At 41.8% G+C, this 25,304-nt stretch overlaps 11 protein-coding genes across 11 annotated transcripts; 6 read left to right on the top strand and 5 right to left on the bottom strand.

Annotated features, from left to right (window-relative positions):
• Positions 1-72: 72 nt before the first annotated feature.
• On the top strand, positions 73-648 carry SJAG_06097 (hypothetical protein). Its single transcript, XM_011050695.1, has one exon. The coding sequence runs from the start codon at positions 159-161 to the stop codon at positions 366-368; it is 210 nt and encodes a 69-aa protein (XP_011048997.1). The 5' UTR covers positions 73-158; the 3' UTR covers positions 369-648.
• Positions 649-781: 133 nt separating this feature from the next.
• On the top strand, positions 782-1,707 carry SJAG_03164 (orotidine 5'-phosphate decarboxylase Ura4). Its single transcript, XM_002174294.2, has one exon. The coding sequence runs from the start codon at positions 830-832 to the stop codon at positions 1,622-1,624; it is 795 nt and encodes a 264-aa protein (XP_002174330.1). The 5' UTR covers positions 782-829; the 3' UTR covers positions 1,625-1,707.
• Positions 1,708-4,183: 2,476 nt separating this feature from the next.
• Positions 4,184-5,972, top strand: SJAG_03163 (dihydrolipoamide S-succinyltransferase; the record flags this gene model as incomplete). The annotated part of the gene is made up of 3 exons (XM_002174293.1): positions 4,184-4,298; positions 4,660-4,731; positions 4,843-5,972. The coding sequence occupies 3 exons, from the start codon at positions 4,184-4,186 to the stop codon at positions 5,970-5,972; spliced, it is 1,317 nt and encodes a 438-aa protein (XP_002174329.1).
• SJAG_03162 (phospholipid-diacylglycerol acyltransferase Plh1) lies at positions 5,333-9,056 on the bottom strand. The gene is made up of 17 exons (XM_002174292.2): positions 8,238-9,056; positions 8,133-8,185; positions 8,062-8,089; positions 7,971-8,021; positions 7,865-7,930; positions 7,813-7,825; positions 7,733-7,770; positions 7,569-7,688; positions 7,361-7,525; positions 7,248-7,317; positions 7,182-7,209; positions 7,111-7,138; positions 6,710-7,069; positions 6,518-6,664; positions 6,263-6,469; positions 6,139-6,206; positions 5,333-6,091 (listed from the first exon to the last, which is right to left on the bottom strand). The coding sequence occupies exons 1-17, from the start codon at positions 8,676-8,678 to the stop codon at positions 6,064-6,066; spliced, it is 1,911 nt and encodes a 636-aa protein (XP_002174328.1). The 5' UTR covers positions 8,679-9,056; the 3' UTR covers positions 5,333-6,063.
• Positions 8,993-12,850, bottom strand: SJAG_03161 (condensin complex non-SMC subunit Cnd1). Its single transcript, XM_002174291.2, has 3 exons — positions 12,605-12,850; positions 12,468-12,546; positions 8,993-12,418 (listed from the first exon to the last, which is right to left on the bottom strand). The coding sequence occupies exons 1-3, from the start codon at positions 12,717-12,719 to the stop codon at positions 9,166-9,168; spliced, it is 3,447 nt and encodes a 1,148-aa protein (XP_002174327.1). The 5' UTR covers positions 12,720-12,850; the 3' UTR covers positions 8,993-9,165.
• SJAG_03160 (CDC7 protein kinase Hsk1) lies at positions 12,791-15,459 on the top strand. Its single transcript, XM_002174290.2, has 4 exons — positions 12,791-13,120; positions 13,178-13,864; positions 13,918-14,067; positions 14,136-15,459. Exons 1-4 carry the CDS (start codon positions 12,892-12,894, stop codon positions 14,549-14,551), a joined length of 1,482 nt encoding a protein of 493 aa, XP_002174326.1. The 5' UTR covers positions 12,791-12,891; the 3' UTR covers positions 14,552-15,459.
• SJAG_03159 (60S ribosomal protein L28) lies at positions 14,823-15,424 on the bottom strand. The gene has a single exon (XM_002174289.2). The coding sequence runs from the start codon at positions 15,312-15,314 to the stop codon at positions 14,868-14,870; it is 447 nt and encodes a 148-aa protein (XP_002174325.1). The 5' UTR covers positions 15,315-15,424; the 3' UTR covers positions 14,823-14,867.
• Positions 15,460-15,827: 368 nt separating the features above from the next.
• SJAG_03158 (hypothetical protein) lies at positions 15,828-18,212 on the top strand. Its single transcript, XM_002174288.2, has 3 exons — positions 15,828-16,173; positions 16,236-17,194; positions 17,244-18,212. The coding sequence occupies exons 1-3, from the start codon at positions 15,910-15,912 to the stop codon at positions 17,989-17,991; spliced, it is 1,971 nt and encodes a 656-aa protein (XP_002174324.1). The 5' UTR covers positions 15,828-15,909; the 3' UTR covers positions 17,992-18,212.
• On the bottom strand, positions 17,641-20,176 carry SJAG_03157 (ATP-dependent RNA helicase Ste13). The gene is made up of 3 exons (XM_002174287.2): positions 19,745-20,176; positions 19,632-19,681; positions 17,641-19,554 (listed from the first exon to the last, which is right to left on the bottom strand). The coding sequence occupies exons 1-3, from the start codon at positions 19,853-19,855 to the stop codon at positions 18,219-18,221; spliced, it is 1,497 nt and encodes a 498-aa protein (XP_002174323.1). The 5' UTR covers positions 19,856-20,176; the 3' UTR covers positions 17,641-18,218.
• Positions 20,110-23,743, top strand: SJAG_03156 (hypothetical protein). The gene is made up of 2 exons (XM_002174286.2): positions 20,110-20,368; positions 20,416-23,743. Exons 1-2 carry the CDS (start codon positions 20,315-20,317, stop codon positions 23,641-23,643), a joined length of 3,282 nt encoding a protein of 1,093 aa, XP_002174322.1. The 5' UTR covers positions 20,110-20,314; the 3' UTR covers positions 23,644-23,743.
• On the bottom strand, positions 23,678-25,175 carry SJAG_03155 (Mam33 family protein). Its single transcript, XM_002174285.2, has 3 exons — positions 24,460-25,175; positions 24,218-24,416; positions 23,678-24,164 (listed from the first exon to the last, which is right to left on the bottom strand). Exons 1-3 carry the CDS (start codon positions 24,780-24,782, stop codon positions 23,850-23,852), a joined length of 837 nt encoding a protein of 278 aa, XP_002174321.1. The 5' UTR covers positions 24,783-25,175; the 3' UTR covers positions 23,678-23,849.
• Between the last annotated feature and the right edge of the window lie 129 nt (positions 25,176-25,304).

The raw sequence follows: 25,304 nt of genomic DNA, 5'->3' as shown, positions 1-25,304 counted from the left end.
TGTATTAAACTTTGCAAACCATGTGGACCCTTTCTTCACATCCCTGAACCCCACTAACTCTTTTGCCACGCTCGCTCCGTCCGCACTATGACGTAGCACACCTGATCAGTCCCTTCCCTTCCCTTCCTCTCGTCTCTCCCATCCAGCCTACATACACCATGCCTAGAACCATCGCGTCTAGGGTGAACAAGATTACACAAGTGCTAACCATTGCTTTCGCGACGGCTATCTTGGCCGCCACGATTCCGTTCTTCCGCTCTCCGCAGCTCGGAACGCATCAAGATGAAGTAGTGCGAGAACAGACGGCGGCATCTTTGTCGTCCACGTCTTCGTCTTCTTCAACTTTGTCCTCGCCTTCTGACGCATGAATTACGGATAATAGTCACATTGGTCAGATTGGTCCTACTCACTGTACCCTGACAGAAACGCGTAACGCGCCCAGCGCGTGCGTAGTCGTGGGTTAATGAGAGACGACTCCCTGCTTCAGCACCAGCTGTATTTCCGTGTTACACGCTGGCTTAAACTCAGGGAACATTTGTGCGCTGCAGCACAGTGCATTTCACTAAATGCTATAACGTATTATGAAGGAGTACAGTAATGAAAATAATGAGACTTTTTTCTTGTGTTGTTGTTCGTTAAACACGATAAGGTGGTAGTGCGCGCACCACTGTAGGCGTTAAAGCTTCGTTAATTCAGTTAAGAAACCCTGTCGCGCTCTACTGTTGTTCTTCGTGCTCTCTTAAAGTAACATGTGCTTTCGTGTGTCGCGGCCGGGGTAGACCCGCCGACGGTCATCTCCCCTCCACGCAACACACCTGGGAAGTTGAAAATGTCGGACATCGCCTTGAAAACGTACACGGAGCGCGCCAATGTGCATCCTAATGCAGTCGCCAAGAAGTTGCTGCGTTTGATGGACGAGAAGAAGTCAAACCTCTCGGTCGCTGTGGACTTGACGAAGAAGAACCAAGTCCTGGAACTCGTTGACAAGATTGGTCCCTCGATCTGCTTGTTGAAGACTCACATTGACATTGTGGAGGACTTTGACGCAGACATGGTCCAACAGCTGGTTGCTCTGGCTGAGAAGCACAAGTTTTTGATTTTTGAGGATCGCAAGTTTGCCGACATTGGCAACACTGTCAAGCTTCAGTACTCTGCTGGTGTGTACAAGATTGCTTCTTGGGCTGACATCACCAACTGCCACACTGTTCCCGGTGAGGGTATTATTAGCGGTTTGAAGGAAGTTGGTCTTCCCTTGGGTCGTGGTTTGTTGCTTTTGGCTGAGATGTCTTCGAAGGGAACCCTGGCCACTGGAAGCTACACACAAGCCACATTGGAATTGGCTGAGAAGCACAACGACTTCTGTATGGGTTTTATCGCCAGACGCCGCTTCCCCGGTCTCAAGAGCGACTTTATTCACATGACACCCGGTGTCGGTTTGGACGTTAAGGGCGATGGCCTTGGTCAACAATACCGTACACCAGAGGAAGTGATCTGTGAGAGCCAGAGCGATATCATTATCGTCGGTCGCGGTGTCTACGGCAGCGGCCGTGATGCTGCTCAAGAAGCTGAGCGCTACAGAAAGGCCGGCTGGGAGGCCTACCAGCGTCGCATTTCCAAGCAGTAAATAGTCTACTTAGTCGAGGAAAAAGTACGGGTCGGACAAATGTAGGTTGGTGACGTTAATAGGGATGCGATGAGTTTAAATGGTTACGGCAGGGTCCTCGGCATGACACTGTCATTGCATGGAGGATTTCCCGATTCAGTTGTTGGAGTGTTTTGTGAGTCTTTGTGAATTTGTGCGTGGTTCGTTGCGCAGTGCGGTATCGTATAATTAGTGTGGTGTAAAACAGTACCAAAAAGGTGTATAGTGGAGTCAGTAAACTTCACTATTTGCTGAATAGTAGTCTTCAGAGTTTAAAGTCTAGTTATAGGCGATGAAGGTACAGAAAGGATTTGTTAATGGATTAAGCAGCTCATTAAGTTTGCTCGAAAGTTCATTTTCCTCTGTCATATTAAGGTGTGCACGTGACAGCGAAATATAGGAAGTCTAAATTGGTCCAAAAAAAACAATTATTGCTTTTGGGTTTTATTCAAAAGGAGCAAATTAGGCGTTACAGTAGGCGCAGTCCTTTTCTCGTTTTCCAGAACTCGCTTTCATATGACGTTTGCTCACTACAAGTTGTTTTAGGTATTAAAGAGTATCACATATGCGAATAAGCATCGGTTACTCTAATGTGATCTGCTCTTGTGTGTCATAGAGAACGATGCGATTTTCATTTACGACTTTTAAAGCATTAACAGGCCAACTGTCATGATTGATTAGTGCATCCTTCAACCCTTCATAACATACTTTTGTAAGAGTAAAAAGTCCTTACAATGCTGAACCAATGCTACTATTTCTCCATTCCTTCAGAACGGAACAGCCTTTACAGGAGTTCATTAAAGACCGTCAACTAAAAACTACCCGAATCTTAGGCCTGTAGAATTTCAGGAACTGCTCACTCAGTCAATTTTTAGCTGCTCCTTGTCGAAGCTTATCTATTAGTTTGGCGATAGGAAAGTCGGTGGAAATATTTGGCCTGAGCGATATATTACTTTAGTGAGTATGGGTTTAGTGATATTATCCATTGACACTTGCTTCAAGTCTGCTAGTATTTGTGTCACATTGAGTGTTCACTAAACTTATTTGCAGTCTTTTCTTATGAAACGACATATTATTGAACTACACTTCCAACCATAGCTAACCGAAGCATCACTAAACTGTAGAACCAACATCCAACATTAGTTCATTATAAAAACACATTCTTACTATCGACTGCCGCACTACTGAGTGCGTTCATTTTGCTGATAACACATACTGTAACGTTCCTCACCTTTTTTCTCATACGTACTATCAATACAACATTCGTCCCTACCTACTCTTTTATACCGGCATTTTTCGTCGCTAATTGAAAACGTTAAACCGCGGACACAACAATGTGTGCAATACTGTCACAAATAATCTCGTCAAGCCCTTAATTTAGTTGGTCGATCATGACATTGTATCATGCATTGCAGTTCCAAATCGCTTAATGACCACTTTGTGGAAATCCCGCAAGGTGCAAGAAACGTTCTGATGCGTTTATTGGGGGCGCTGTCTTAAAATTTTGAGAAGATCCTTGCAAGTACCACTTTGATTTTCAATCCCTTTTAAAGACCACCTTCGCTTATTATCGAAAACAACCCCAGCGTAATTTTATGGGTGCTGCAAGACTTGCAACCTTGTCATCCACCCTTTCAACTCAGTACACTCAACGGACAACAGTCCGCCGCTCTCTTCGAATTGGCTATATTCCTATCTCATAACACAACAAAGCTAACGCCCCTGAGGATAAGAACACTTGTATGTTCAAAACTCGGAGCAGCTGTTATCTTCCATGCGACGAAACATTCCACAAGAGTTTCCAAAGCTCCGAAGGTTTCAATCAAGTCATAGAAAACGTAACAGGGCTGTTTTCTTCAAATAATGGCCGATACAACTAACGGTACCACTGTAGTAGTAGTAGAAGCACTTACGAGATACTTTACTATTACAACAGAAAAAAAAAAAAAAAAACAAAAACCCCCCAAGAATATCAAAACAATCCAAATAATGTACACTCATCTATAGTCGTTCTCACCGATTGAATCTTTTTTCTACCGTTTCTTATTCGTTTTTTCTTCACGTATTCCATAATTCGGCATTTTCGCCTTCGTCGGGCGTCAGGAGCGCTTAATTTTTTTATTGGACGATGTAAAACTATATTCTGTGCTGCGATAAGTCAGCCAATGAAAACAGACCCTTTGTCCTATCCAAGAGCCAATAAGAAAAAGGTAGTGCGCAGCAGAAGGATGAAAACGTCTTCAAAAGAAAAGAAAAAATTTACAGGTTTCACATATACTCGGTTAATTTGTGAGCGCTCATGGACTAGACTCCTGTTCCAGTCCAGACCTTGCTATCCCTTGGGATAATAACTCGCTTCTCTGAACTCCATACCCGAGTTCTGGCGTCATATGCTACACCAAAAAAATGCATCACGCTTCTGCATTTCCTTCTTAATCAACTGTCTTGGACACAGTTTGCAGGAAACATAGAAGGTTCTTGCTACGTTTCCTTTAATCGTTTTATCTTTTTGGTCTCAAGTTTTATTGTCTACGACGCGTCATGTACTCGAAATTTATTGCTCGTCTTCCGAGCCAGCTTGTTCATAAGGCTGTCGCAAAACCCGGCATGCTACGTGGCCGATCCTCTGCCGGTGTGTTGCTGTTCAAGCGTTTAGGTATGTGCTATTCCCTTCTTTGGATGTTTCTATTCCTCTTATCGTTGCTGGATTGGGTCAATTGGATGTGGAAACATGTTTTATGAGCAAATTGAGTTTTTTGACTTTAATGGCACTTTCGGAAAGTCTACGTGGGTCTATTGTCAATTTGTGCACGTCTAGGGTGCATCAAATAAAAAGATCATACTGGCTTTGTTTTGTTTCATTTTATATCTCTTCGATCCTCTACTATTTGCTTTTCTTCGTAAATTCGTCGCAGCCATTTTGACTACACAATCCTTCTGATATGCTGTCTCGAATGGAACAACCCAATGCTCTTGACCCGTCCTTGTTCTCGGATTCATGCTAACCTTGCTTACAGCTTCTATCAAGGTGAAGACACCTCAGTTCCCCGAGTCCATCAGTGAAGGCACTTTGGCTCAATGGATTAAAAGTATGTTGCAAAAGCGTGAAACGTTCTGTTTAGCAAGTTTGTGTTTGTTGCACAGTAACAGAATCCCGTTCTCACTAGTCTCTTCCGTGTTCGAAATCTAACCGTGCGCAGAACCTGGCGAGCACGTCGAAAAGGATGAGGAAATTGCCAGTGTCGAGACCGATAAAATTGACGCCCCTGTCATTGCTCCTAGCGCAGGATTGCTCAAAGAATGTCTCGTCGAAGAAGGTGACACAATTGGCATCGACCAAGATATTGCCATTATCGACGATAGCGCCGCTGGTTCTGCTTCCGCACAACCAGAGGCTGCTCCAAAGGCTGAAGAGCCTGCTGCTCCCGTCAAGGAAGAGGTTAAACCAGAGCCCGCTGCACCTAAACAACAAGAGGCACCCGCTGCTCCTACTCCTGCTCCTACTCCTGCACCCGCTGCCCCTAGACAGGAGCCTGCGGCTCCTGCGGCTCCTGCTGCTCCAAAATCTCAACCGAAGGTTGAAGCCTCTCCCGCCGCTTCCGCCCCTTCTGTTGCGTTCTCTCGTAAGGAGGAACGCGTAAAAATGAACCGTATGCGTCTTCGTATCGCTGAGCGTCTCAAAGAGTCACAGAACCGTGCTGCTTCTTTGACTACATTCAATGAATGTGATATGAGTGCTGTCATTGCTTTACGTAAAAAGTACAAGGACGAGATTTTAAAGGAAACTGGTGTCAAGCTGGGTTTCATGAGTTTTTTCACAAAAGCTTGCACGCAAGCTGCAAAGACTATTCCTGCCGTTAACGGTTCTATTGAGGGTCCCAACGGTGGTGATACAATCGTTTACCGGGATTACTGTGACCTTAGTGTCGCTGTTGCTACTCCTAAGGGTTTGGTAACTCCCGTTGTGAGAAATGCTGAAAGCTTGAGTTTGGTCGAAATCGAACGCTCCATTGCCGAGCTGTCCTCTAGAGCTAGAAATGGCAAATTGACCATCGAGGACATGGCCGGCGGCACTTTCACTATTTCCAACGGCGGCGTATTCGGTTCTTTGTATGGTACACCTATTATTAACCTTCCTCAAACCGCAGTGTTGGGATTGCATGCCATCAAGGAACGTGCCGTTGTTGTAAATGGACAAGTCGTTCCTCGTCCCATGATGTACTTGGCTTTGACTTATGACCATCGTTTGGTTGATGGCCGGGAGGCTGTCACCTTCTTAAAGCTTGTCAAGGAGTTCATTGAGGATCCTGCCAAGATGCTTCTTGCATAAAACTTCTCGTGAAGTGTTTAATATAATTTTCTTTTCTTTTTGCAAATTATTAAGGATATTATTCTCTCAGCGTTGTTCTCTCTTGAAAACTCTAGACCGTTATTTTATCCAATATCTCACTGCTTATGTTAGCTACTTCACAAAAGACGTAACAGTATCTCCTTACTCAATGTCAGAAACAATATGGTTTTCAATTTCATGACCCTTTCCTGCAGCGATTTTGAGAATGTATTCCTAAACCCTTTGTTAGTTATGATTGCAAACACGATTAATGATTGACAACAACATACGTTTAGTTCAGTGTTTCCTAGGATGTCAACATGTTCGGATGAAGACGGGCCGCCTCTCAAGTCAAAAGAGTCTGGTTTATGAAGAAGTTCATGGGTAGTAATGCTGATGTTGGCAGGATTGTAGCGAGGAAGTTTCCAACCTTTTCTACACATAAATCCAAGACTAAGAAGCGGAAGCGTTCCGTCTCCTTCTCCTAAAACGACGCCCTATTGGAATGTTAGTAACAATTCGCTGTCTTTGTCGGTGAGTCAAACATTTTCAATCTCGGTTCCATCATCAACACTAGAGTCAATAACATATTCGCCTTCTTCATTCTTGAAGTAGTAATAACCACGCTCCGTGGGCTTTCCAACACCATAGATGCAATAAATCTTCATACTGGGTGCGTAAGGTAGACTTGTCTGTTTCAAGTTAGTTATTGTTGACATGCAACTGGCATAAAATACCTCTAAAGGATTGACCCATTTCCGATGATCCGCATTATTCTTCTTTACTTCTTCTTCAGTCCATGCAATACCATTCGAATAATTTGTATGCATCATCTTTCTGAAATACTCGTCGGAAATGTCCTCCAAAAAATCAATAGCTTGCTCCGTAGTATGATTCACGAATTCATGCGTAATATTGTCACGCGTGTGGAGCATAGGGCCTCTTGTATTTTCATTGCCATTATCATCAAATGCCAGTAGTAAGGTTAGTAATCGAAGACATAAGTTACTTACCCAAAATTCATTTCCCCAAATGGCGCTTCCACCTTTGGGAAGCATGGAGCCAACACCCCCCATACTACGGGCCATCTTGGCTCTCTATTAAATAAGTCAGTACTAAAAATCGAGAGCAAAGTTACCTCAGCACGAGAAAAGAATTTCTCAAGACTACGCATTGTTAGTAAAGTATCGGTTAAAGAGAAAGCAATACCCATAGACGGAGAACATATTCAATTGTGCTGTCTGTTAGCGTTCATCAGAAAAAGCATGAGCGTACCCGTGTCTTTCATTTCGCCTGACAACAATGTGGAAAGAGTCTTTGGTGCGCCAAGCAATGATCCCGAAACCTAAAGTATTAATAAGTTTACCATAAACAGTACTTAAGCTTACATTAATTAAGGCTTCAATGTGCTCTTCCACCCAATTGGGACCTCCATTTCCATATCCTTCTGTTTCAACCCATTTCAGAAAATAGTATGTTACTTGAGCGCCCATCGAATGGGAAATCAAAACAATTTTCTTTCCATGGGAGCGTTTACTTTGTTCAATGAACATCTACCAATGTTAGAAACGTCTCAAGGAGGGATAGCAATTAAACCTTCAGCTTCGAAAAGTAGTTATCCCGAACTTCAAGATTGTAATATGAAAGACGCCAATCATAAGAAGCAGTCAACATGTTGTTCGGTTCGTAACCAATTGCTGCCAAATTTTCGATAATCTAAATGTCAGTCTTCATTCAATGTAATATTAGTTATTTCATACTTTGCTCCAAATCCAATAACCGGTGATGAAAAAGTCGGCTAATTAAAAATTAGCTGAGAAGAAATAACAGTCAGTAATACCTGCTTCAAATCCCTAATATGGTTAGTCTAGCATTATGTTGAATGTACTTACCTGGGCTGCTCTAAGCTTAATACCAGGGGGATCCAAACCAGTTTCCTTATCGAGCATTAAGTGTTCCTTATAAATGTTAACGTATAGAAATGATGAGGGTTATTACCAGCCAGCAATGCTTATCAAGTAGCATTGCCTTGATCATTGTAAAACTCCCCTAAAAAAGTTAGAAAAAGTGTCAACTGTGATAGAAATACCCATAAGCGTTTTCTAAAGTATGGAAGACTAAAGAAAAAAGTCAGCGAAAGATTCGAAATAGGCTACGTACGAGCAATTTCGTAATGACCAACTTTCAAGGCCTGAACTAATAACACCCGGAATCTATAAATAGTTAGAGAGAAAACAATATATCATCCAAGCATATATGACGAACCATGACTACCGGGAAATTTGATTCATATCCTTCACTGTCGAGAGTTTGACCAACATGGAGATCGTTTCCACCTAGGCGCTGCTGTATTTCAGATAAGGGAGGAAGGTCTTGAAACAATCCATTGGACAAATAAGTCTTAATGTCGTCGTATATAGCGGATGAGCCTAGAAACTCGCCCACAGTGTCCCATGTCAAGTTATCCAAAAGCTTAGAATCACTGTTCGAAAATATAAAGAATGCTGAAGTGACACCAACTACGGTACCAAGAAGAAAGACAAGACGTTTAATGTATCGTTTAGACCGGGTTGTAGGAGTTGTCGGAGGAGCTTGATCGTCTACATTCGATGACTTTAATGGATGGGCATCTTGTTTGTCAACATTGTCCTCCGTATGACCGCTTTTTGATCTTCTTTTAGTTCTTCTACGAAGCTTTTTTGTCATAAGAAGCAGCCTTAATGTAAATTTCGCTCTGAGTTACTGTAAGCAGTTGGTCCTTTAACTGTTTTAGTAGTTTACTCAACCTTTGAATATCAGGCTACCTTGGTAAAGTTTTGAAAAAAAGAACGTTGTCAGTCAATATCCTTGGCAATTAGGAGGCGTATGTGTAAATTGAAACCTGAAAAGTCCTCTTCTTATTAGTTTTCTGTCGGTATACGACTGGGCGCAAGATATGCTATAGCACACCTATTGAAACAACCAAGGGGATACGAAACGAGGGAAACTTGCGAAGAGGCAGAACCCCGCTTGGTTGTAAATTAAAGAAAAGTTGTTAAGGAGTTATGTTTAGATGCAAACATAAACAACATTGTTATGCTTTGAAAGCTGCATCATTACAACATGAAATAAAGATTCATAACTATTTAGAGTACATAAGGTATCAAATTAGAAACAAACAGAAGTATAAACGTATAGCAGATGAAGGGAATGATTAATAACGGTAACCGTCGGCTATTTGTTTCTGTATATTTTCAAGCTTATGCGGTAGTAACGATAGAGCGTAAACAACTTGGTCCCATTGCCTTTTCGACGAACACTTGTTTAGTCTCGATGCTAAACGTTCTGCGAGTTGTCGAGTAAATTTTTCTTTCTCAATAAACGACATGAGGAATTTAATGATGCGCTTGAACATAGAATCGTCAGCGTCGAGTTCTTCAGCAGACTTCGACAAAACACTGAAGATATCAATAAAATTGTTATACACAGCATTATCCTTCGCTGAAAGTTCTGAGAAGAACATATGTGCGAGGCTTGAGACTCGAGGATCTTTGTCTTCCAAACAACGAGCCATAATACCGAGTTGTCCTTTAATTTTAATCTGTCCGGCAAGAATAAGAAATGCTAGTGTCATAAAGCATGTTTTTTTAACTGAAGGCTCATCATCGGACAAACGACGATAAAGATACTCCGAGTTTTGGTCGATGTATTGATTAAAACACATCGTTAAATCAGCCAATCCAATAACAAGATTATTGCGGACTAGGGAATTGTCTGACTTTTCGAGAATTGTGATTAAGAGGGGAAGGTGTTTCGCACAAAAAGATTGTGAAATACACATAAATTTTGTTAACGTGAGAGAAGCAGCAGCAAGAACATGCTTATTAGAGTAAGTCGTGTTCTTTGAACATAACTCCACGACTAGCGGAGAAAATCTGGCCAGCAGGGAGTTTTCGCCATATAAAAGTTCGCGTTCCCGAATGTAAGTCATAGCATCGGTGAAGTCATCTTCACTCGTTCCCGCAATCATGTCAAACTCGCTGGGCTCAGATTTGTCAACATTCATTTGGTCATCATCAGAAGGCCCTTTATCCAGCTCTGCTTTGCGTAACTTAAACTCGGCCTCAAAACTTTCTATGTATACGAGTTGTTTGATACCAATGTGACCAACAAGGAACAGTAAGTGGGCAAGTTGTCTGGTCGGAGAAAATGCCGGTATCTCCTCTACCTCATCTTTATCTTCATCCATGTCATTGGATTTAGGATTAGAAAACCGGGAAAATACCATTCCGGTAAACTTGTTAATAATCTCAGTACTCAACTCATCTGGGTGCTGAGACACAGCATAAATTGCATCAACAGCTTGTTCTGCAAGAGCATACCAGTCGTCTGTATCGATAGGTCGGCAAAGCAGTTGAGCTAACTTTTGACAAATGAGATGAGAGTTAGGAAGCGAAGCACGTTTGTTATTTTTCTTTCCCCCAATCCTTTTAATAGCCGTACATGTGTACCGTGCTAATATCAAGTCTTTGAAACCGGGTTCGCTTAATCCCACTTGAACTAAAAGATCAAGTCCCTGAAGGACAACTTCACTATTGCCGAGTGCAAGCATACTGAGAACAATGATGGCACCGCGACGCTGTGTGCGTGAAATTTCCTTTCTTAGATATCCATAAACTTGCCAAAGCTTGTTGATAACCAGTTTCACGAAGAAATTGCGCTGCATGAGAATGCAAAGCATTTGCTCCAAAGAAGTAAGTTCGGCAAGACTTGAATTATAGGTCAGCGTAATAAGATTTCTAGCGGTATAATTGGCTGCATCATTAGAAGACACCTGCGGAGGAGGATTGAAAAAGAGAACACTATAGCATTCAATCAAGTGATTTTGGATACTATTTCCTTCCTCCGATGTACCCTTCACCCAAATAAGGTGAATCATTTTCTTGATATACGCACTCGCATTGGAGATTCCAAAAGATTCAGCAAAGACGAAAAAGTCCATCACGTCGATAACTTCGGATTTGTTCTTTGCTCCCATTAACTGCCCAATAAGGGTGGATGACTTTTCAACGGTGGTAATGAATTTAAGAGCATCGAGATAAAACTGTTTCGTAAGTTGCAGCTTAAGTAAGTCATCTTTTGCTAGATCAGCTTCCTCAATTCTAGTTGCACTTGCCGAAGCTGCATTACTAGTCTTAGGAGAATTTGCCGTGCCCTCTTCCTGAATTATGGTAGCATCTTCAAGCAGAGACTCATCAACCTCTTGTTCTGAATTTAAAATTGAGGTATCTGGCTTCAGGACATCAAGTTGCTTGTTTATTGCTTCCAACCCTTGTTCCCATTGTTCACGCTTCAATAATCCATTATACATTGCCGAGAACGGATGGGTCGCCAAAAGCTTTGAGATAAGCTTGATGGAATTGCGACGAACGTTACTAGATCGGTCTTGCAAGCATATGCAAGAAATTTCGGCCACTTCCTGTCGCCGTTGTGGATATTTAATGGGTAATTCAAAAACACGAAGATATGTTTGCAGAATTTTCGAGCGACAGTATGGATTAATATCCAGCATGCGCTCTTTTAACAGATCAAGCAAACTGTTTATATTAGCAGAAACCAGCTCTGCCTCTGAACCTTCCACTTTGAGCAAGTCAAGCAAAATGTTACCGACGACTTCCATAACAGCACAACGCAAAGTGTAAGATTCTGTGCCCAAAAACTTTACCAGTTGCGTAAGTTGTTTCAAACATGGACGTGGATTCAATGCTGATAATCGAATGAGAAAAGCGGATATGTGTTTTGGACCTTTAGTATCATTGTTATTGAATTGAAGGGAGCAAAGCTCGCACAGAACACTCTGAATGAGATCCTCTTCAGCATATTGATCGGTGGTGATGTGAAGAAGTTCCGCAAGGTGCTCAGGAAGATGTTCAAAATACTGCAGTTGTTGAATGATCGTTGTTTGAGCGGCAGATCCATGGTCATGCGATTTGACAGCCAGAGCAATAACCTTAAAGATTCGTGTTCTAAGAGGAACCAGCTTCATATTAACTTCGCTTTCCATGAAAAGATACGTTGGTCTAAGAAACATGGAAAGGAACATCTCTTTTTCCGAATTCGTAATCCAAGCACGAGAAAGCCTCTTCTGCAGAAGTGAGTAAATAGCATCGAGGCAAGAGCACACGTGAGCAGAACCAGCCCATCCTTTCCCGTTATTTCCAACGTCCTTCTTCCTGTCTTTTGCCGAGGACAAGTTGCCAACAATGTTCAGTTGGTTATTTTTTGAGAGGGCATTAACAATAAGTGTAAAAGCAATGCCAAATGCTTCCAGGTTTTCTTGAGGGACAGAGAAGTCTGTCCGGTTTTGGGAGATTAGTTCTTCGAGTAGAGAAGATTCAGATAAAATGATACTGGAAACCAAATCAACAATTTTGTTTTTAGAGGCCGAAGGAAGCTCATGAAAGTTTCTTATGTTTGTTAATAGAGTAATTACAGAGGAGGCGAGGTATTACGTACGCACATAGCGAGTAGAGCTGTTCTAGCTGTGACAATTCAAAATGAGTTTCTATATTGGAAGAGAAGTAGTCGATTAGTCCTAAAAACGAGTCAGTAAGTGTGTTCTACCTTGGGGAATGCGACACACTCATACGTACCATTAAGGACAGCTACCTGACCGACATCATAAATTTCGCGATACTTTTCGGCTAAAATCGAGTCATTGCCTTCGTGAACATATTTCTTGACGTTCTCTAGTAAATTGAAAGCCATTAAGACAACAGAAGAGCGCGTTTAGGATCGTTTAGACCCAATCTGTACTGAGTTTTCGGGAAGCTCGGTTTACCGGGGTACCTTCGTCTAGCTATAGGATAACTTTTCAGTAGGCGGTTTTCCTCTACACCATTAGAACCATATAAACAGCATTAATTGTGCTAATGGTACTATGGGAGGAGATCAAGAGAAAAACTCTGTTGCACTAGAGACGGCTGGTGCTCCCAAGAGTGTCGAAGAAGAGGCGATTGCTACGGATGTTGATGAAGTCAAACCTATTGAGGAGGAATTCACTATTAAACGACAGGTATCGGCGGCTACTTTAGAGGAAATTGCACAGATAGAACAGTCGTTCACGGGTCTTTGTGAACATTACCGTTTAATTGACAAAATTGGGGAAGGTACAGCAATAGTACTATAGGAAATCCCGGTCTGCTTCCCTGCTAACTCTTAATTAGGTACATTTTCAAGCGTCTACAAGGCTGAGGATTTAAAATATGATGATTATGTAAATGATTGGGACATGCAAGCAAATTTAGGTCAAGATAAAAAACGACAGCGTCTTGTCGGCTTACCACAAAAAAGAAGTAAATATGTTGCTATTAAGCGGATTTACGCAACCAGTAGTCCTCAACGTATTTACAATGAGCTTGAGATTCTCTACCTTCTTCGAGGCTCTCCAGTAATCGCCCCTATTGTCACAGCTTTACGACACGAAGACCAAGTACTGGCTGTGCTTCCTTACTTTGAACATACGGATTTCCGCAAATTCTACAGCACCTTCTCGTACGCAGACATGAGCTGTTACTTTCGATCCCTTTTCCAGGCTCTCCAACAGACGCATGAGCTTGGCATAATACATCGTGATATAAAACCTAGCAACTTTCTTTTCAACGTCGAACAAAAACAAGGCATCCTGGTTGATTTTGGATTGGCTGAACGAATGGAAGATCGCAGTCGTTCGCATCCATGCAAGTGTGCCGCTCAAACCGACAACTCGACAATCGCTGACTATATACCTCCATTTGCCTCATCTTTAGGTTATGTTAAAAATGATATTCGACCGAGCAAACGTGCTAATCGTGCTGGTACTCGAGGGTTTCGAGCACCAGAAGTACTTTTCAAATGTTCGTCTCAAACAACAAGTAAGTTTTGATAACTCAGCTCTGTAACGCAAGTTTTTCTAACTAAATTCTAGAAATTGATATATGGGCTGCTGGTGTTGTACTAATGTCTTTCTTAACTAAACGGTTTCCCATGTTCAATTCACAGGACGACACCGATGCCCTGATGGAAATCGCTTGCATCTTTGGCAAGCAGGAAATCAGACAGTGTGCTGCACTTCACAGTAAGTCTTAAGCTTCTGCGTTTCGCTTATTCTCGTTATCCCAACCATATGTTGCTAACCTACCCTAGACTGTGTTTTTGAAACGAATGTCAATACGCTTACAGAAAAACGTGTCAGCTTTCGTAAACTGATTCTATGGGCAAGCTGTGGATCAGCGAGCACATATAAAGATAAGTTGAGTCAGAAGCCCTCTAAAGAAGAATTATTGAGCATAGACTTCTTGGAGAAATGTCTTGAACTCAACTGTAACAAGCGAATTACGGCACAGGAGGCCCTTCAACACAAATTTCTTTGGTTGGATCAGCTTGAACGTGAGGATGAATCGCTTGAGGATTTGGATGCTACGGAAGAAGACACTGAAAATGATGCCGACGATGATGTTCCACACATATCTCGGATCTTTGAAACCACTGATCCTGTCATGCCCAAAACTCCTAGAACACCCAACACGCCCTGTACCCTAAAAAGAAAAACGATTACTTAGTATGTTGCATAAATGAATGAATGGTCCGGTATGAACTTTTAACAGAAATTGATCTTAAAGTTGCAAATAAGCCGACATAAGCGAGAAGAAAACCTCTCAGTGGAAGACGCAGCAAAGTTAACTTCGAATTCTCGCACTCAAGAAAACGCGACGGAGGAACATACACACTACTTGCCTGTCTCAGTGTCCATACCCACTTCACAAGCACCACTGTACAGCTGTTCACAATGTAAATACGAAAACCAACCCAACTACAACCCCACCTTCGACATTAGCAACAAAAGTGTTGAGATCCACTATGAGACATTCCATCTTATTAAGCGACGAGCTCAACAACACCACCGGCAGCCTTGATTTTCTCCTCAGCCTTGCGGGAGACGTAACGAGTTTGGACGATGACGGGGGTCTCGGGAAGACGACCCTTACCCAAAACCTTACCGTAGCCAGCGTTGAGGACGTTGATCACAGGAGCGACCTCAGTGTTCTTACCCAAGTACTTCTCGCGAGTCTCGTTGGGAACCAAGGTCCAAAGGCGGTCCAAGTTGACGGTAGGACGCCATCTGGGGTTGTTGTCACGGTTGAAGTGACGCATACCCACCTTACCAAAGTAACCAGGGTGGAACTTATCCATGTGGGTACGTTGGTGATGCAAGCCACCAGCAAGACCACGACCACCAGGATGCTTTCTGTGCTTGCCAATACGACCGTGACCAGCAGAGACGTGGCCACGAAGCTTGCGAGTCTTAGTTGCGTGAGTAGGCATCTTATTAGTCCTTTGGCTTTGGTGTTGTTGGCAGAGGTTTGTTGTATCGTTTGGGTCACATAATCCAAACGAAAAAAGCAGTCACGCCTAGTGGTGATATAATAAAGAAACTTCGGTAGCTTATTTCAACGTGCCAATTACCAACCACTATATCGTGCCAGAACAGGCGATAGTTTAACGAGTCTTGTCGCTCATGAAGGGTCGTATTCCTTAATTCTGTAATATTTATACATTGGTTGATGACATTTACTTCATAAACCTTAAGCTTCTTAAACTTGACTTTGTGCTTTGTCCGCGAGTTTTTCGCGTATTTAAACCGGTTATCCCTCAAAACAGGGTCCTGGGTCTTGTGGCCCCCATTAACACTTGAAGTTTGAACAGTTTAACGAGGGTTGTTCCCGTTCATGGTTTGAAGTGAACAGAGAACTAACGTCCTTTTCCTTTTTACCGTCTCCTATACAGAAAGCAGCGCGACGCGTTTCGCATTTGCGCAGGTAACGTGTTACTTCCGTTCAGAGAGCGTGTGCTTACCTTGACACCTGGACGGTAGAGGCAGTCCGTTCGCGTTCCTGTGAACAAACCAGATTGTACGAGGATGGAGAACGCAGGTACCGCACTGCTGAACGGTAGTGCCACTCGTGGTTCTGGTTACTCTTTTCGGAGGGCAGTAACACAGCGTTTGTTGCAGCTTTCTACAATTCACTTGAAAGATGAGGACTTTGTCAAGTCTGTCCGACAGCTTGATTCACGCAATTTTGCTGTGGACCATGAAAACATTCGACAGCTTCAAATTGATATTAGAACGGATGCGTTGTGGACCAACGGGACGGTAATTCGTGAGTTTTCTGAATTTGCAAGTGTAAGTGGAGCCTGCCCCCATGTCGGCAATTGTTGTAATTGAGTTACTAATGGAGAGAACAGCATCTTGAGACTATCCAGACGCTTCTTAATAGACTAAACTCGTTGTATTCACAGAGGGAAACGAGTGTGCTTGAGAAGTTATCTGGAGTGCAGCAGCTGTCCGAGAAGTATAAAACACTGGAGGATCAAAAAGCCGAAGCTTTACGGAAACTTGAATATCTGCAATTCTGCCGGGAAAACTTCTTTCTTTCGGAAGAAGATGTGTATCATCTTGTCTCGTCGGACATTGTGGACCAGCGGTTTTACAGCATCCTTGAAAAGGCTCAGACCATATCCAACAATTGCACCTCTTTGTTTGCTATAAACGCAGAAGAAACAAATGAAGCAGCAACTAAAGTAATGAAAGCGATGTCCCAATACATCGACGAGGCTTTTGAAAAACTCTTTCGATATGTGAAAACAGAGTTAAATGATATGGAAACAAGTCGAAACCTAGAATTTCATCCAGACCTGAAGTCTGCATTTGCTGCATTGTTTGCGAAGCCCGAGATGTTAAATAAGACGCTTGATTTAATTGTTCAAGCTCGGCAGCGAGTTCTGTACGTTGCCTTTGTCATGGCACTGGAGACTGGTGACCCAAACACATTCTCACGTCCCATTGAACTTTCTGCTCCGGACCCGAAGCGTTTTGTAAACGACATTATAGCTTGGCTGCATCAAACTATCGCGGGAGAAAAAGAATTGATTGAGACTCTCTTTCAGGCTCGGCGAAAGAAAATTAATGAATCAGAGAACTCCTGGTGGGATAGCTTGGAGAGTCTTGAAATGAATTCTAAGATGCTTATGGATGAAAACTTGTATGGTGTTTGCAAGGCTATTGTTTCCAGAGTGCAGACTAGTATACTTGAGACAGAAGATCTCATCACTATTTATGGCCTCATTGAAATTTTTGGCTTCTATCGCGAACTTTTATCTTCTACTATACATGAACACTCAACGGTGTTAACATCCTTGAAAACGTACGTTTAACAAACATTCAGTGTGTTGGTGCTAACTATTTTTGTCTAGTCTGGAAGATTTTGCATTTAAACGTTTGCAATCCTTAATTGACGACGAGCTGTATCATGTCAAGGCATCTGCTCTTAATATTCCAGCGGATTTGTTACCCCCTCAATTTGTCATTCGTTTTATGAAATCGCTGGCGTCTATCCTAAACGTCCGAAAGAACTCCTATTCTTCTCAGTTTGTTGATGTCAACGAGCTCGTTGCTACTCTTGAAAGTACTGTCTCTTCCCTTTTCGAGATAAGTGATAGGTGTTCCAAGCGTTTATTGCCCCATAAGCGGTATATCTTTCTTTTAAACGTGGTCGATTGTTGCTATTCGTATATAGAGCCCTATAGTGGCACGGAGTCATTGCAGAAACTTCTTAATGACAAGCAAGCAAAGCTTGCTGATGAACTTACTCTACAACTGCACACAGAATTTTGTTCCCAGTCTTCCTTGATCGACTTAAGTTTCTGTTTCCAATCAGGAGATGAATCTTTCATTGAAGAGGCACTTGAAAAAGTTAACTGGTCTAAGATACGGAACGAGTTTGGGTCTTTTCTTGTTACAACATTTGCAGACGCTACAACTGATCTTTTGTTGCTGACCTCACCTACTGTTCAAACAAATGTTCAAGCAAACTCAGTACAGCTGTTTTTTAACGACGTGACAAAAGTGAAGAACTGTCTAGAGAAGTTCTCCAAGTCCTCAGAGTTTCCATTCTCTTTGAACGAGCTTCAAATCGCACTTGGCATAGAGAATACGGCTTAGTTTACGAAACGTAATGAATTTACTGTGTTAAGAAAGTAACTAATCAACAAAGTAATTACGTCGCTTGCAAGGCAAACGTGTGAATATGTATTTCCTGTAACCATAAGAAATATTGCTTAAAGGTTGTGCTAAAGGAAATAAGCTGCACTTGCAGAAAAAGCATAGAACTTCGCGTTTCAAAATGAAAAGCTCCGCTCTAAATAAAAAAAATTTATCGGTTTAATGGTTTAGTGCTGAGTGATTGCAACGTTACCATCAGGGTAAGTAGGCTTTCTTTGTTGTTGCTTTCCACCAGAGTTACCAGAACGCTGCTGACCATTACCACGGTAGTAGTTACGACCACGACGAGTTCGAGAATTATTTCCATAGTTGCGGGGTTGAGATTCAATAGGTTGGTTGGGATTGAGGTTGGTGTTCGGGAATTGAGAAACGGACAAAGGACGAGGAACTTGGTACTCTCCATCAGGGAAGACATAGAGAGAAGGATCAATCGTTGCGGGAATGGGCTGGATTTCGGTTCCCAGCTCAGTCTCAATCTTGTAAAGGTTAAAACGGTCTTCCCAAGAAATAAAGCTGATAGCCAAACCACGGTGACCGAAACGACCAGAACGGCCAATACGGTGAAGATAAGTTTCAGCATTCTTGGGGAAGTCAAAGTTAATGACAACATTGACGGCTTGAATATCGATACCACGAGTCAAAAGATCAGAGCAAACAAGGTTACGGCAGACGCCATTGCGAAAGTTATGGAATACACGATTGCGATGAGATTGAAGCATTTTCGCGTGGGAATAAAAGCATGAGTATCCAAGCTCGGTAATTTTCTTGGCTAAGAGCTCGACACGATTAGTGGAGTTACAAAAAATAATCGACTGGTTAATTTGCAGTTTTGAGAAAAGAGTGTTCAAGCAGTGCACCTTCTGGCGTTCATCAACAAAAGCGTAATATTGAGTAACACCGCGTAGCGTCAATTCGTCCATAAGGTTAATTTCATAAGGCTTGTTGAGATGTTTATCCATAAAACTTTTGACCAAAAGAGGGAACGTTGCACTGTACAAGGAGATTTGGCGATTTTTGGGAAAGTGGGTAAGAAGTTGCTCGATGATTGGGGTAAACTCTGGGCTAAGCAGTTTGTCGGCTTCATCCATAACAAAATTAGAGCACTCACTGAAGTCAGCGACGCCCTTACCAGCAAGATCCAAGACACGGCCAGGGGTGCCAACAACAATATGAACAGGTTCATTCAAACGAATAATATCGTCACGGAGAGTGGTACCGCCGGTGGTTACCATAACATTAACATTCATATGCTTGCCGAGTGTTTTGCAGACTTGGGAAGTTTGCAAGGCAAGCTCACGAGTAGGAACAAGAATGAGTGTTTGAATCTTACTCTTTTTTGTGTCGACCTTCTCCAACGAAGGAATAACGAAGGCTGCTGTTTTTCCGGTTCCATTTTTAGCACGAGCAAGAATATCACGGCCAGCTAAAGCAATGGGAATTGATTCTTCTTGAATAGGAGACGGACGCTCGAAGCCTGCTTCGAAAATGCCCATAAGAAGCTCACTACAACATGTCAGAAGGTGAATTCATGGCTAACAAGAAGATGGAATACACAAGTTCTTCCACTTAAGGGAACCTACCGCTTCAAATAATAATCTTCAAATTCCGTTCCTCGAGTATTAGTCACATCCTGCATCGATTAGCGTCAAAATCACTTGAGCAAAAGACGTATTCGTAGCACTGAACTACCTACCTCAGTTTTTGGCCGGAGATCAACTCCAGGGGTTTGCAATTGCGACTTCCAAGACTCCGCGGAGTCGTTAAGGGTAGTGCCTGCTAATTGTTGTACAAGATTCTGAGTCATAATATCGTTTAATCCGAGGAAAATCAGTAACTAATAGGCAAGAGTATGTTATGAGTTGGGAAAAAGCCTTAAGCTCGAGTTGTGAAAAAAGAAAAAAAAATTGTAAACTCGGTCCAAACGACAGGGAGGGTGGAGGAAACTGTTACTTCTCAAAAACCAGAAGAGGTTTAAAACAGTGTATTATCGTTATTTCCTTGGATTAAGGTGATTTCCTTGCTGGCTATAAGTTGTTGGTTCTAGGGTGCAAGAAAAGTACGGCAAGAGAGCATATGGCGAAGGAAAAAAGAAACATCAATATACAGCGTTTATCTCATGAACGAGTTACTTTAAAACAAAAAAAACAACTGTAGACCACACGTCAACTGTTCTGTGTATTTTTGTGTTGCACTTTCTTTTTCGTTTCTTAACCTTATTCTCGCTTGGGCATCATTTTCTCTGAGCAGTTCCAACCACTTCACAATGGGTGTAAAAGACCAGACTGGACAGCTTTCTGGCTCAAAACACGCTCGTAATGTAGGGGATTTTTATATGTTTTTTCAATATGCTAACAGAATCGTTAGGCCGATGAAGAAATGCAGGATGCATCATTCTCGGAGGACGTTACAGAGGTTCACAGTGACTTGCGAACCAAACGGCCGAAGTCGGGACACAAAGCTGAGGTTCTTGAGGATTTGACTTTGTCAAAGCTCAGTGCGTTTGATCTGAAAGTCAATGAACTACTAAAAGAGGTCGTTGTTTCTGGAAAACGCGTCGCGAAAGCACTTAGTTTCGTAAACTCTCTGAAAAAGACGATTCGAAAGATTTCTGAAGTGCGGGAAGCTCCCTTTTGGGATGCTAAAAAGAAATTGGAACATGACTACAAACTCATTATTCCATTTCCTCAACCTCTTCCTCCTACTGATACAAACATAAAGTTGTCCTACAAACCGCCTGTGTCTGTGGAAGTATCTGGCCTTTTTGGACAAGATCAGGCCTGTGTTTCACCCGATGGATGGTCAATTGACCTGTTGATTGAAATTCCAGGAGACTTGTTCACAGATAAGGATTATTTGAACCTTCGTTATTTCCATAAGCGAGCTTATTACTTGGCAAAAATTGCCGGAAAGGTCACGAAGTCACTTAAGGACTCGTGTGAAATCTCGTTCACATTTTTGAACGACGACACGAGAAAACCTATTCTCGAAATTGTTCCTAAGGATCAAACGGGTTCTGCAAAAAAGCATTATCGCGTTCGTTTACTTCCGTATGTGAACGAACGTTTTCGCATTCAGAAGCTTCTTCCTCACAAAAACGGTATTCGTACGGTTGAAAGCACGGAAGACCACTCACTTCTCCCCACGCCTAAATACAATTACTCAATTCTCGAGGACACAAGTCTGGGCTATTATGCTAAGTGCGTGAAAGAAGTTGCATCTTCCCCCTATTTTGTTAACGCCTGTGCGTTGGGTAATGTTTGGCTTAATCAACACGACTTTTCTTCTAGTGTTCATGAATGCGGTTTTGGGTTCCATGAATGGTGCTCTCTTTTAGCCATTTTGATGAGTTCCAAGGACATATCGGCTGGCTTCTCTTTGTCTTCTTATTTGCCTGCTGTGCAGCTGTTTAAAGGAACGCTTATGTTCCTTGCCTCTAAGGAATTAGAAAATTCAATCCTTCAAACAAATGGATCCATCGATACTTCCCATTTTTCATCAAAACCAACATTTTTCGATGGTCGTACGGGGCTTAATTTATTTCACAAGGTCAATCCTGTTTTCTTCCAAAAATTGCAATCGGCTGCTCGTCACACGTTGCGTTTGACGGGTGCTGCAGATGCGGACGCTTTTGACAGCGTGTTTTTGACAAAGGTTAACTCGCCTATTATGCTTTATGATGTATATGGCTACATTCCTGTACAACTTAGTGTTGAAGAAGGCGATGTGACCAAGGATTCAGATTCTGCGTTTACGAATTATCTGGATGACATCTATCAGTTGTTGAAGAGAGGACTTGGTGACCGTATCGACTTTTTGACAGTGTTCTCCGCTACGCAAATGAAGTGGGGGCTTAAGGATTTGTGGTATACGGCCCTCCCCAAAGAAATCAGTATCGGTATTCTACTCAACCCAGATGTCTCAATCCGTGTTATCGATATTGGACCATCGGCTGAAAATGAAGCTGAGGCAGCGGCTTTCCGTGAGTTTTGGGGTGAGCTTTCTGAGCTTCGTAAGTTTAAGGATGGAACTATTGCCGAGTGTGTATATTGGGATTGTCCTACGCCCGAGGATCGTCGTCGAATACCTCAGCGAATTATTCAAAAGGTGCTTTCAAGACATATAGCTTCAACCGTTGGCGATTGTGTGAGATTTGTTCATGACGGTTTCAGTGATGTTCTTGGACGCACTGCACTCGTAAACTCTACTGACACATTCCATGAGTTTGTTCCTGTTCTTAATGCTTATCATGAAGCAGTGAAAACTGTTATGACTCTTGAGGATATGCCTTTAGCAATTGCCGATGTAGTGCCTGCTGACGAAGCACTGCGTTACAGTTCAAGCCGTATCCCGGGAGCAGAAACTTATGCTACGTCGCCGGTTAATGTTGTTTTTAACTTTGAGTCGTCCGCACGTTGGCCCGATGACTTGGAAAGCATTCAGAAGACGAAGATCGCATTTTTGTTAAAGATGGCTGAAGTGTTAAATGCCGAAGAAAACGTTGAGAGAGCTATGGTTGGTCTGGAAAATAATGACAAACCAAAGTTCAACAACTGTTTCCTTCAGGTCATGTTCACCAATGGATTCACTTTTAACTTCCGTCTTAGACATGATCGTGAACTTACTTTGTGGGACTTGAGACTAAAGCGTCGTGAAAACGTACAAGAGGCGAAAACTGGAAAGTTTGCCTACGAACATGATTTCCAATTTATTCCAAGGCATACGCTTGCTATTCAAGCAGTATGTCAAAAATATCGGAGTTGTTCAAAGGCAATTCGTTTGGCAAAGCACTGGTTCTACTCACATCTTCTCACAGATCATGTTAGTGATGAAATTATTGAACTTCTCGCTGCAAGTGTTTATGTGAATTTAAATTCCTGGCAGGTTCCTTCTAGTGGTGAAACAGCATTTTGTCGAATGCTCTATTTCTTGTCGACATGGGATTGGCGTTTTGAACCCTTAATTGTTGATGTGAATGAAAATATGACGGCTGACCAAAGAAATGAAATTCGACATGCAATGGACCAACACCGGAAAAATGATGTTTCGCTCTCACATGCTGCATTTTTCGTTGCTGTGGAATATGATTTGGAAAGCAAGTATTTGGGTTGGCTTACTCCCTCAAAGGTAATTGCTAATCGTATTACTATGCTTGCAAAAGCATCGTTCCAACTGTTGACGAGTACTACGCCGGATTTGAAGTTACTTTTCCAACCTTCTTTAACTTCTTATCATTGCATTATCCGACTCCGGACAAGCAAGCTTCCTATATTCAGAGAGAAAGCCAAGCTTGAGTATAAAAACTTACAGATGCTCGTTTCCAATCGACCTGGTTTCGACCCTGTAAAAAGCTTTGTAGAGGAATTAATGCGTATTTATTCGGACGTTGCGTACTTCTTCTACAACAAGAATGGTCCTCGGCTTATCGCTTGTGTCTTCGATCCTAGAGTTCTGGAACCACGTCCGTTCAAAATCAGTCTTGATTACCCATTTGTTGTACAAAAATCTGGAAATGTAACTTTGGACATTGACCTCGTTATGGAAGAGATACGGCGTCTTGGCGGCGACATGATAAAAAGTGTTGAGCGCGTTTAAAATTTTAGGCAGATGTTGGGTACATTTGCATTTTGTCAAAGACATTGTTATATTAGACATATAAGAAATGAAAATTTTGGTTTTGGATGAGGGTAATAACTAAACATATAAGACTCCTTTAACGATACATAGGTGGGTATTGTCGTTAAACCTTACTACATTGCGAGTATAGAATATTTCATTGCTAAGGCATTAATTGTTGCACGCTAGTTGCTTACGAACTTTTGAATGTTTTGTAACCAATGGACGTATTCTTTTGTTTCTTTGGGTTGCTTCATTTGCATAACGAAGTCAATCAAGTTGTAGTCAATGCCACGTTCCTCCAGATAGTTTTCAAATAAACTTTGAACTTCTTCATCGAGTTCTTTAAAGGAGGGACCAAGGTAAGCAGTTTTGCGTTTTGTTTTAGCATCTTCAGAAGAAGAAAGCAAAAGTTCTGGATCTTTAGAGAAATAAATGTTGTCAATATCGAGCTCTCCTTCCACGATGTTTGCGTCAAAGTATAGACAGCCAGAATTTGGCTATGGGGTATTGTTAGTAATCGCATCCTGTGTCGGTAATATGTAATGCATACCTTCGTTATAGAAATGGTACATGGTTGCGTATGAAAGATATCTTCACTGGTCTCATCCTCGTAATCTTCAATAATTTCATCTTGGTTTTCATCCAAATTGTTAGATTCATTCTCGTACTCCAGGTCTTCCTCTTCTTCATCAGGATACATATCACCTTCTTCGTCGTAAAAGTTCTGTACATTAAATTTCACTTCAATTCTGAAATGTTAGATAAGATGAATGTAAAGATTACTGTGCATACTTTTCTGGTCCATAAGAACGTTCTAAGACAACTTCTGCTTGACCTGGCACGTCCTTGACTGTAAATCCCGTAGTTTTTGTAAACTTAGCAGTATCCACTGAACCTTCCATCTTCTTTAAAAACTTCTTTTCAAATAGAATTTCATTCTTTAAAGCATGAGGAAGGCTAGGAGTTGCCTCGCTTGAAGCGAAACGTTTTGGTATAACATGTATGTTTTTTCTAACAATCCCATGAGACAAAAGAGGTACATTTACAGTCAAAAGACGACTTCTGAGGCACACACGACCAAGTTGAGTACCTAGCTGACGACGAATAGAAAACATGGCTAGGCTTTTGATATAAAATCTTGTAAAAATGTGAAGGAGTTGTTTAGTTAGGAAAGCAGGTCAGGTTTGTTACTTTTAATATATAAGACCAGAAACTCAAAGATGAGCAAAGAATTACATCAAATTCGAATGGACATGAAATACTTCCTTACTGTTCAGAGGAAGTAAGTACATATGCCAAAGGAAATGGAATTGAAAAAAAGTAACACTACAATTGAAACGTTTACGAGAGAATTGAACATTGCATTTTCGCTAACGAAACTTCAAATTCAATCGGGATTGAAGTTCATTGAGACCAGAATTCTGCTGTTTATATAGTGAAATACTCATGAATAAAAAAAACAAATTTTGTTGTAACCTTCTTTCCTCTAAGTTAGAGACAATAATTCGTAATACGACTACTTAGCGTAAGTAGCTACAGAAGTGACACTATTGCTAATCACAATTATTTATTTAATTCATGAAACTCGTTAAGTGTTAATAAGTACTTTTTAATTAACCTTAACAATGGGTACAAAC

The sequence above is a fragment of the Schizosaccharomyces japonicus genome, assembly GCF_000149845.2.
Source record: "Schizosaccharomyces japonicus yFS275 unplaced genomic scaffold supercont5.2, whole genome shotgun sequence".
NCBI lineage: Eukaryota > Fungi > Ascomycota > Schizosaccharomycetes > Schizosaccharomycetales > Schizosaccharomycetaceae > Schizosaccharomyces > Schizosaccharomyces japonicus.
This window is presented reverse-complemented; position numbering and strand designations above follow the sequence as displayed.

Bases quoted from the DNA above. Each gene is read 5' to 3' on its own strand.
- SJAG_03158 (XM_002174288.2), top strand. From the start codon at position 15,910: ATGGAGAACGCAGGTACCGCACTGCTGAACGGTAGTGCCACTCGTGGT. The intron at 16,174-16,235 runs GTAAGTGGAGCC...TGGAGAGAACAG, and splicing joins AGTTTTCTGAATTTGCAAGT to CATCTTGAGACTATCCAGAC. The intron at 17,195-17,243 runs GTACGTTTAACA...ATTTTTGTCTAG, and splicing joins GTGTTAACATCCTTGAAAAC to TCTGGAAGATTTTGCATTTA.
- SJAG_03159 (XM_002174289.2), bottom strand. From the start codon at position 15,314: ATGCCTACTCACGCAACTAAGACTCGCAAGCTTCGTGGCCACGTCTCT.
- SJAG_06097 (XM_011050695.1), top strand. From the start codon at position 159: ATGCCTAGAACCATCGCGTCTAGGGTGAACAAGATTACACAAGTGCTA.
- SJAG_03157 (XM_002174287.2), bottom strand. From the start codon at position 19,855: ATGACTCAGAATCTTGTACAACAATTAGCAGGCACTACCCTTAACGAC. The intron at 19,682-19,744 runs GTAGGTAGTTCA...TAATCGATGCAG, and splicing joins ATCTCCGGCCAAAAACTGAG to GATGTGACTAATACTCGAGG. The intron at 19,555-19,631 runs GTAGGTTCCCTT...GACATGTTGTAG, and splicing joins GAAGATTATTATTTGAAGCG to TGAGCTTCTTATGGGCATTT.
- SJAG_03164 (XM_002174294.2), top strand. From the start codon at position 830: ATGTCGGACATCGCCTTGAAAACGTACACGGAGCGCGCCAATGTGCAT.
- SJAG_03156 (XM_002174286.2), top strand. From the start codon at position 20,315: ATGGGTGTAAAAGACCAGACTGGACAGCTTTCTGGCTCAAAACACGCT. The intron at 20,369-20,415 runs GTAGGGGATTTT...CAGAATCGTTAG, and splicing joins GCTCAAAACACGCTCGTAAT to GCCGATGAAGAAATGCAGGA.
- SJAG_03155 (XM_002174285.2), bottom strand. From the start codon at position 24,782: ATGTTTTCTATTCGTCGTCAGCTAGGTACTCAACTTGGTCGTGTGTGC. The intron at 24,417-24,459 runs GTATGCACAGTA...CTAACATTTCAG, and splicing joins CGTTCTTATGGACCAGAAAA to AATTGAAGTGAAATTTAATG. The intron at 24,165-24,217 runs GTATGCATTACA...AATACCCCATAG, and splicing joins GTACCATTTCTATAACGAAG to CCAAATTCTGGCTGTCTATA.
- SJAG_03162 (XM_002174292.2), bottom strand. From the start codon at position 8,678: ATGACAAAAAAGCTTCGTAGAAGAACTAAAAGAAGATCAAAAAGCGGT. The intron at 8,090-8,132 runs GTACGTAGCCTA...TTTTTTCTTTAG, and splicing joins TGGTCATTACGAAATTGCTC to TCTTCCATACTTTAGAAAAC. The intron at 6,665-6,709 runs GTATTTTATGCC...AACTTGAAACAG, and splicing joins AATGGGTCAATCCTTTAGAG to ACAAGTCTACCTTACGCACC.
- SJAG_03161 (XM_002174291.2), bottom strand. From the start codon at position 12,719: ATGGCTTTCAATTTACTAGAGAACGTCAAGAAATATGTTCACGAAGGC. The intron at 12,547-12,604 runs GTACGTATGAGT...ACTCGTTTTTAG, and splicing joins TCAGGTAGCTGTCCTTAATG to GACTAATCGACTACTTCTCT. The intron at 12,419-12,467 runs GTACGTAATACC...AACAAACATAAG, and splicing joins CAGCTCTACTCGCTATGTGC to AAACTTTCATGAGCTTCCTT.
- SJAG_03160 (XM_002174290.2), top strand. From the start codon at position 12,892: ATGGGAGGAGATCAAGAGAAAAACTCTGTTGCACTAGAGACGGCTGGT. The intron at 13,121-13,177 runs GTACAGCAATAG...ACTCTTAATTAG, and splicing joins AATTGACAAAATTGGGGAAG to GTACATTTTCAAGCGTCTAC. The intron at 13,865-13,917 runs GTAAGTTTTGAT...ACTAAATTCTAG, and splicing joins ATGTTCGTCTCAAACAACAA to AAATTGATATATGGGCTGCT.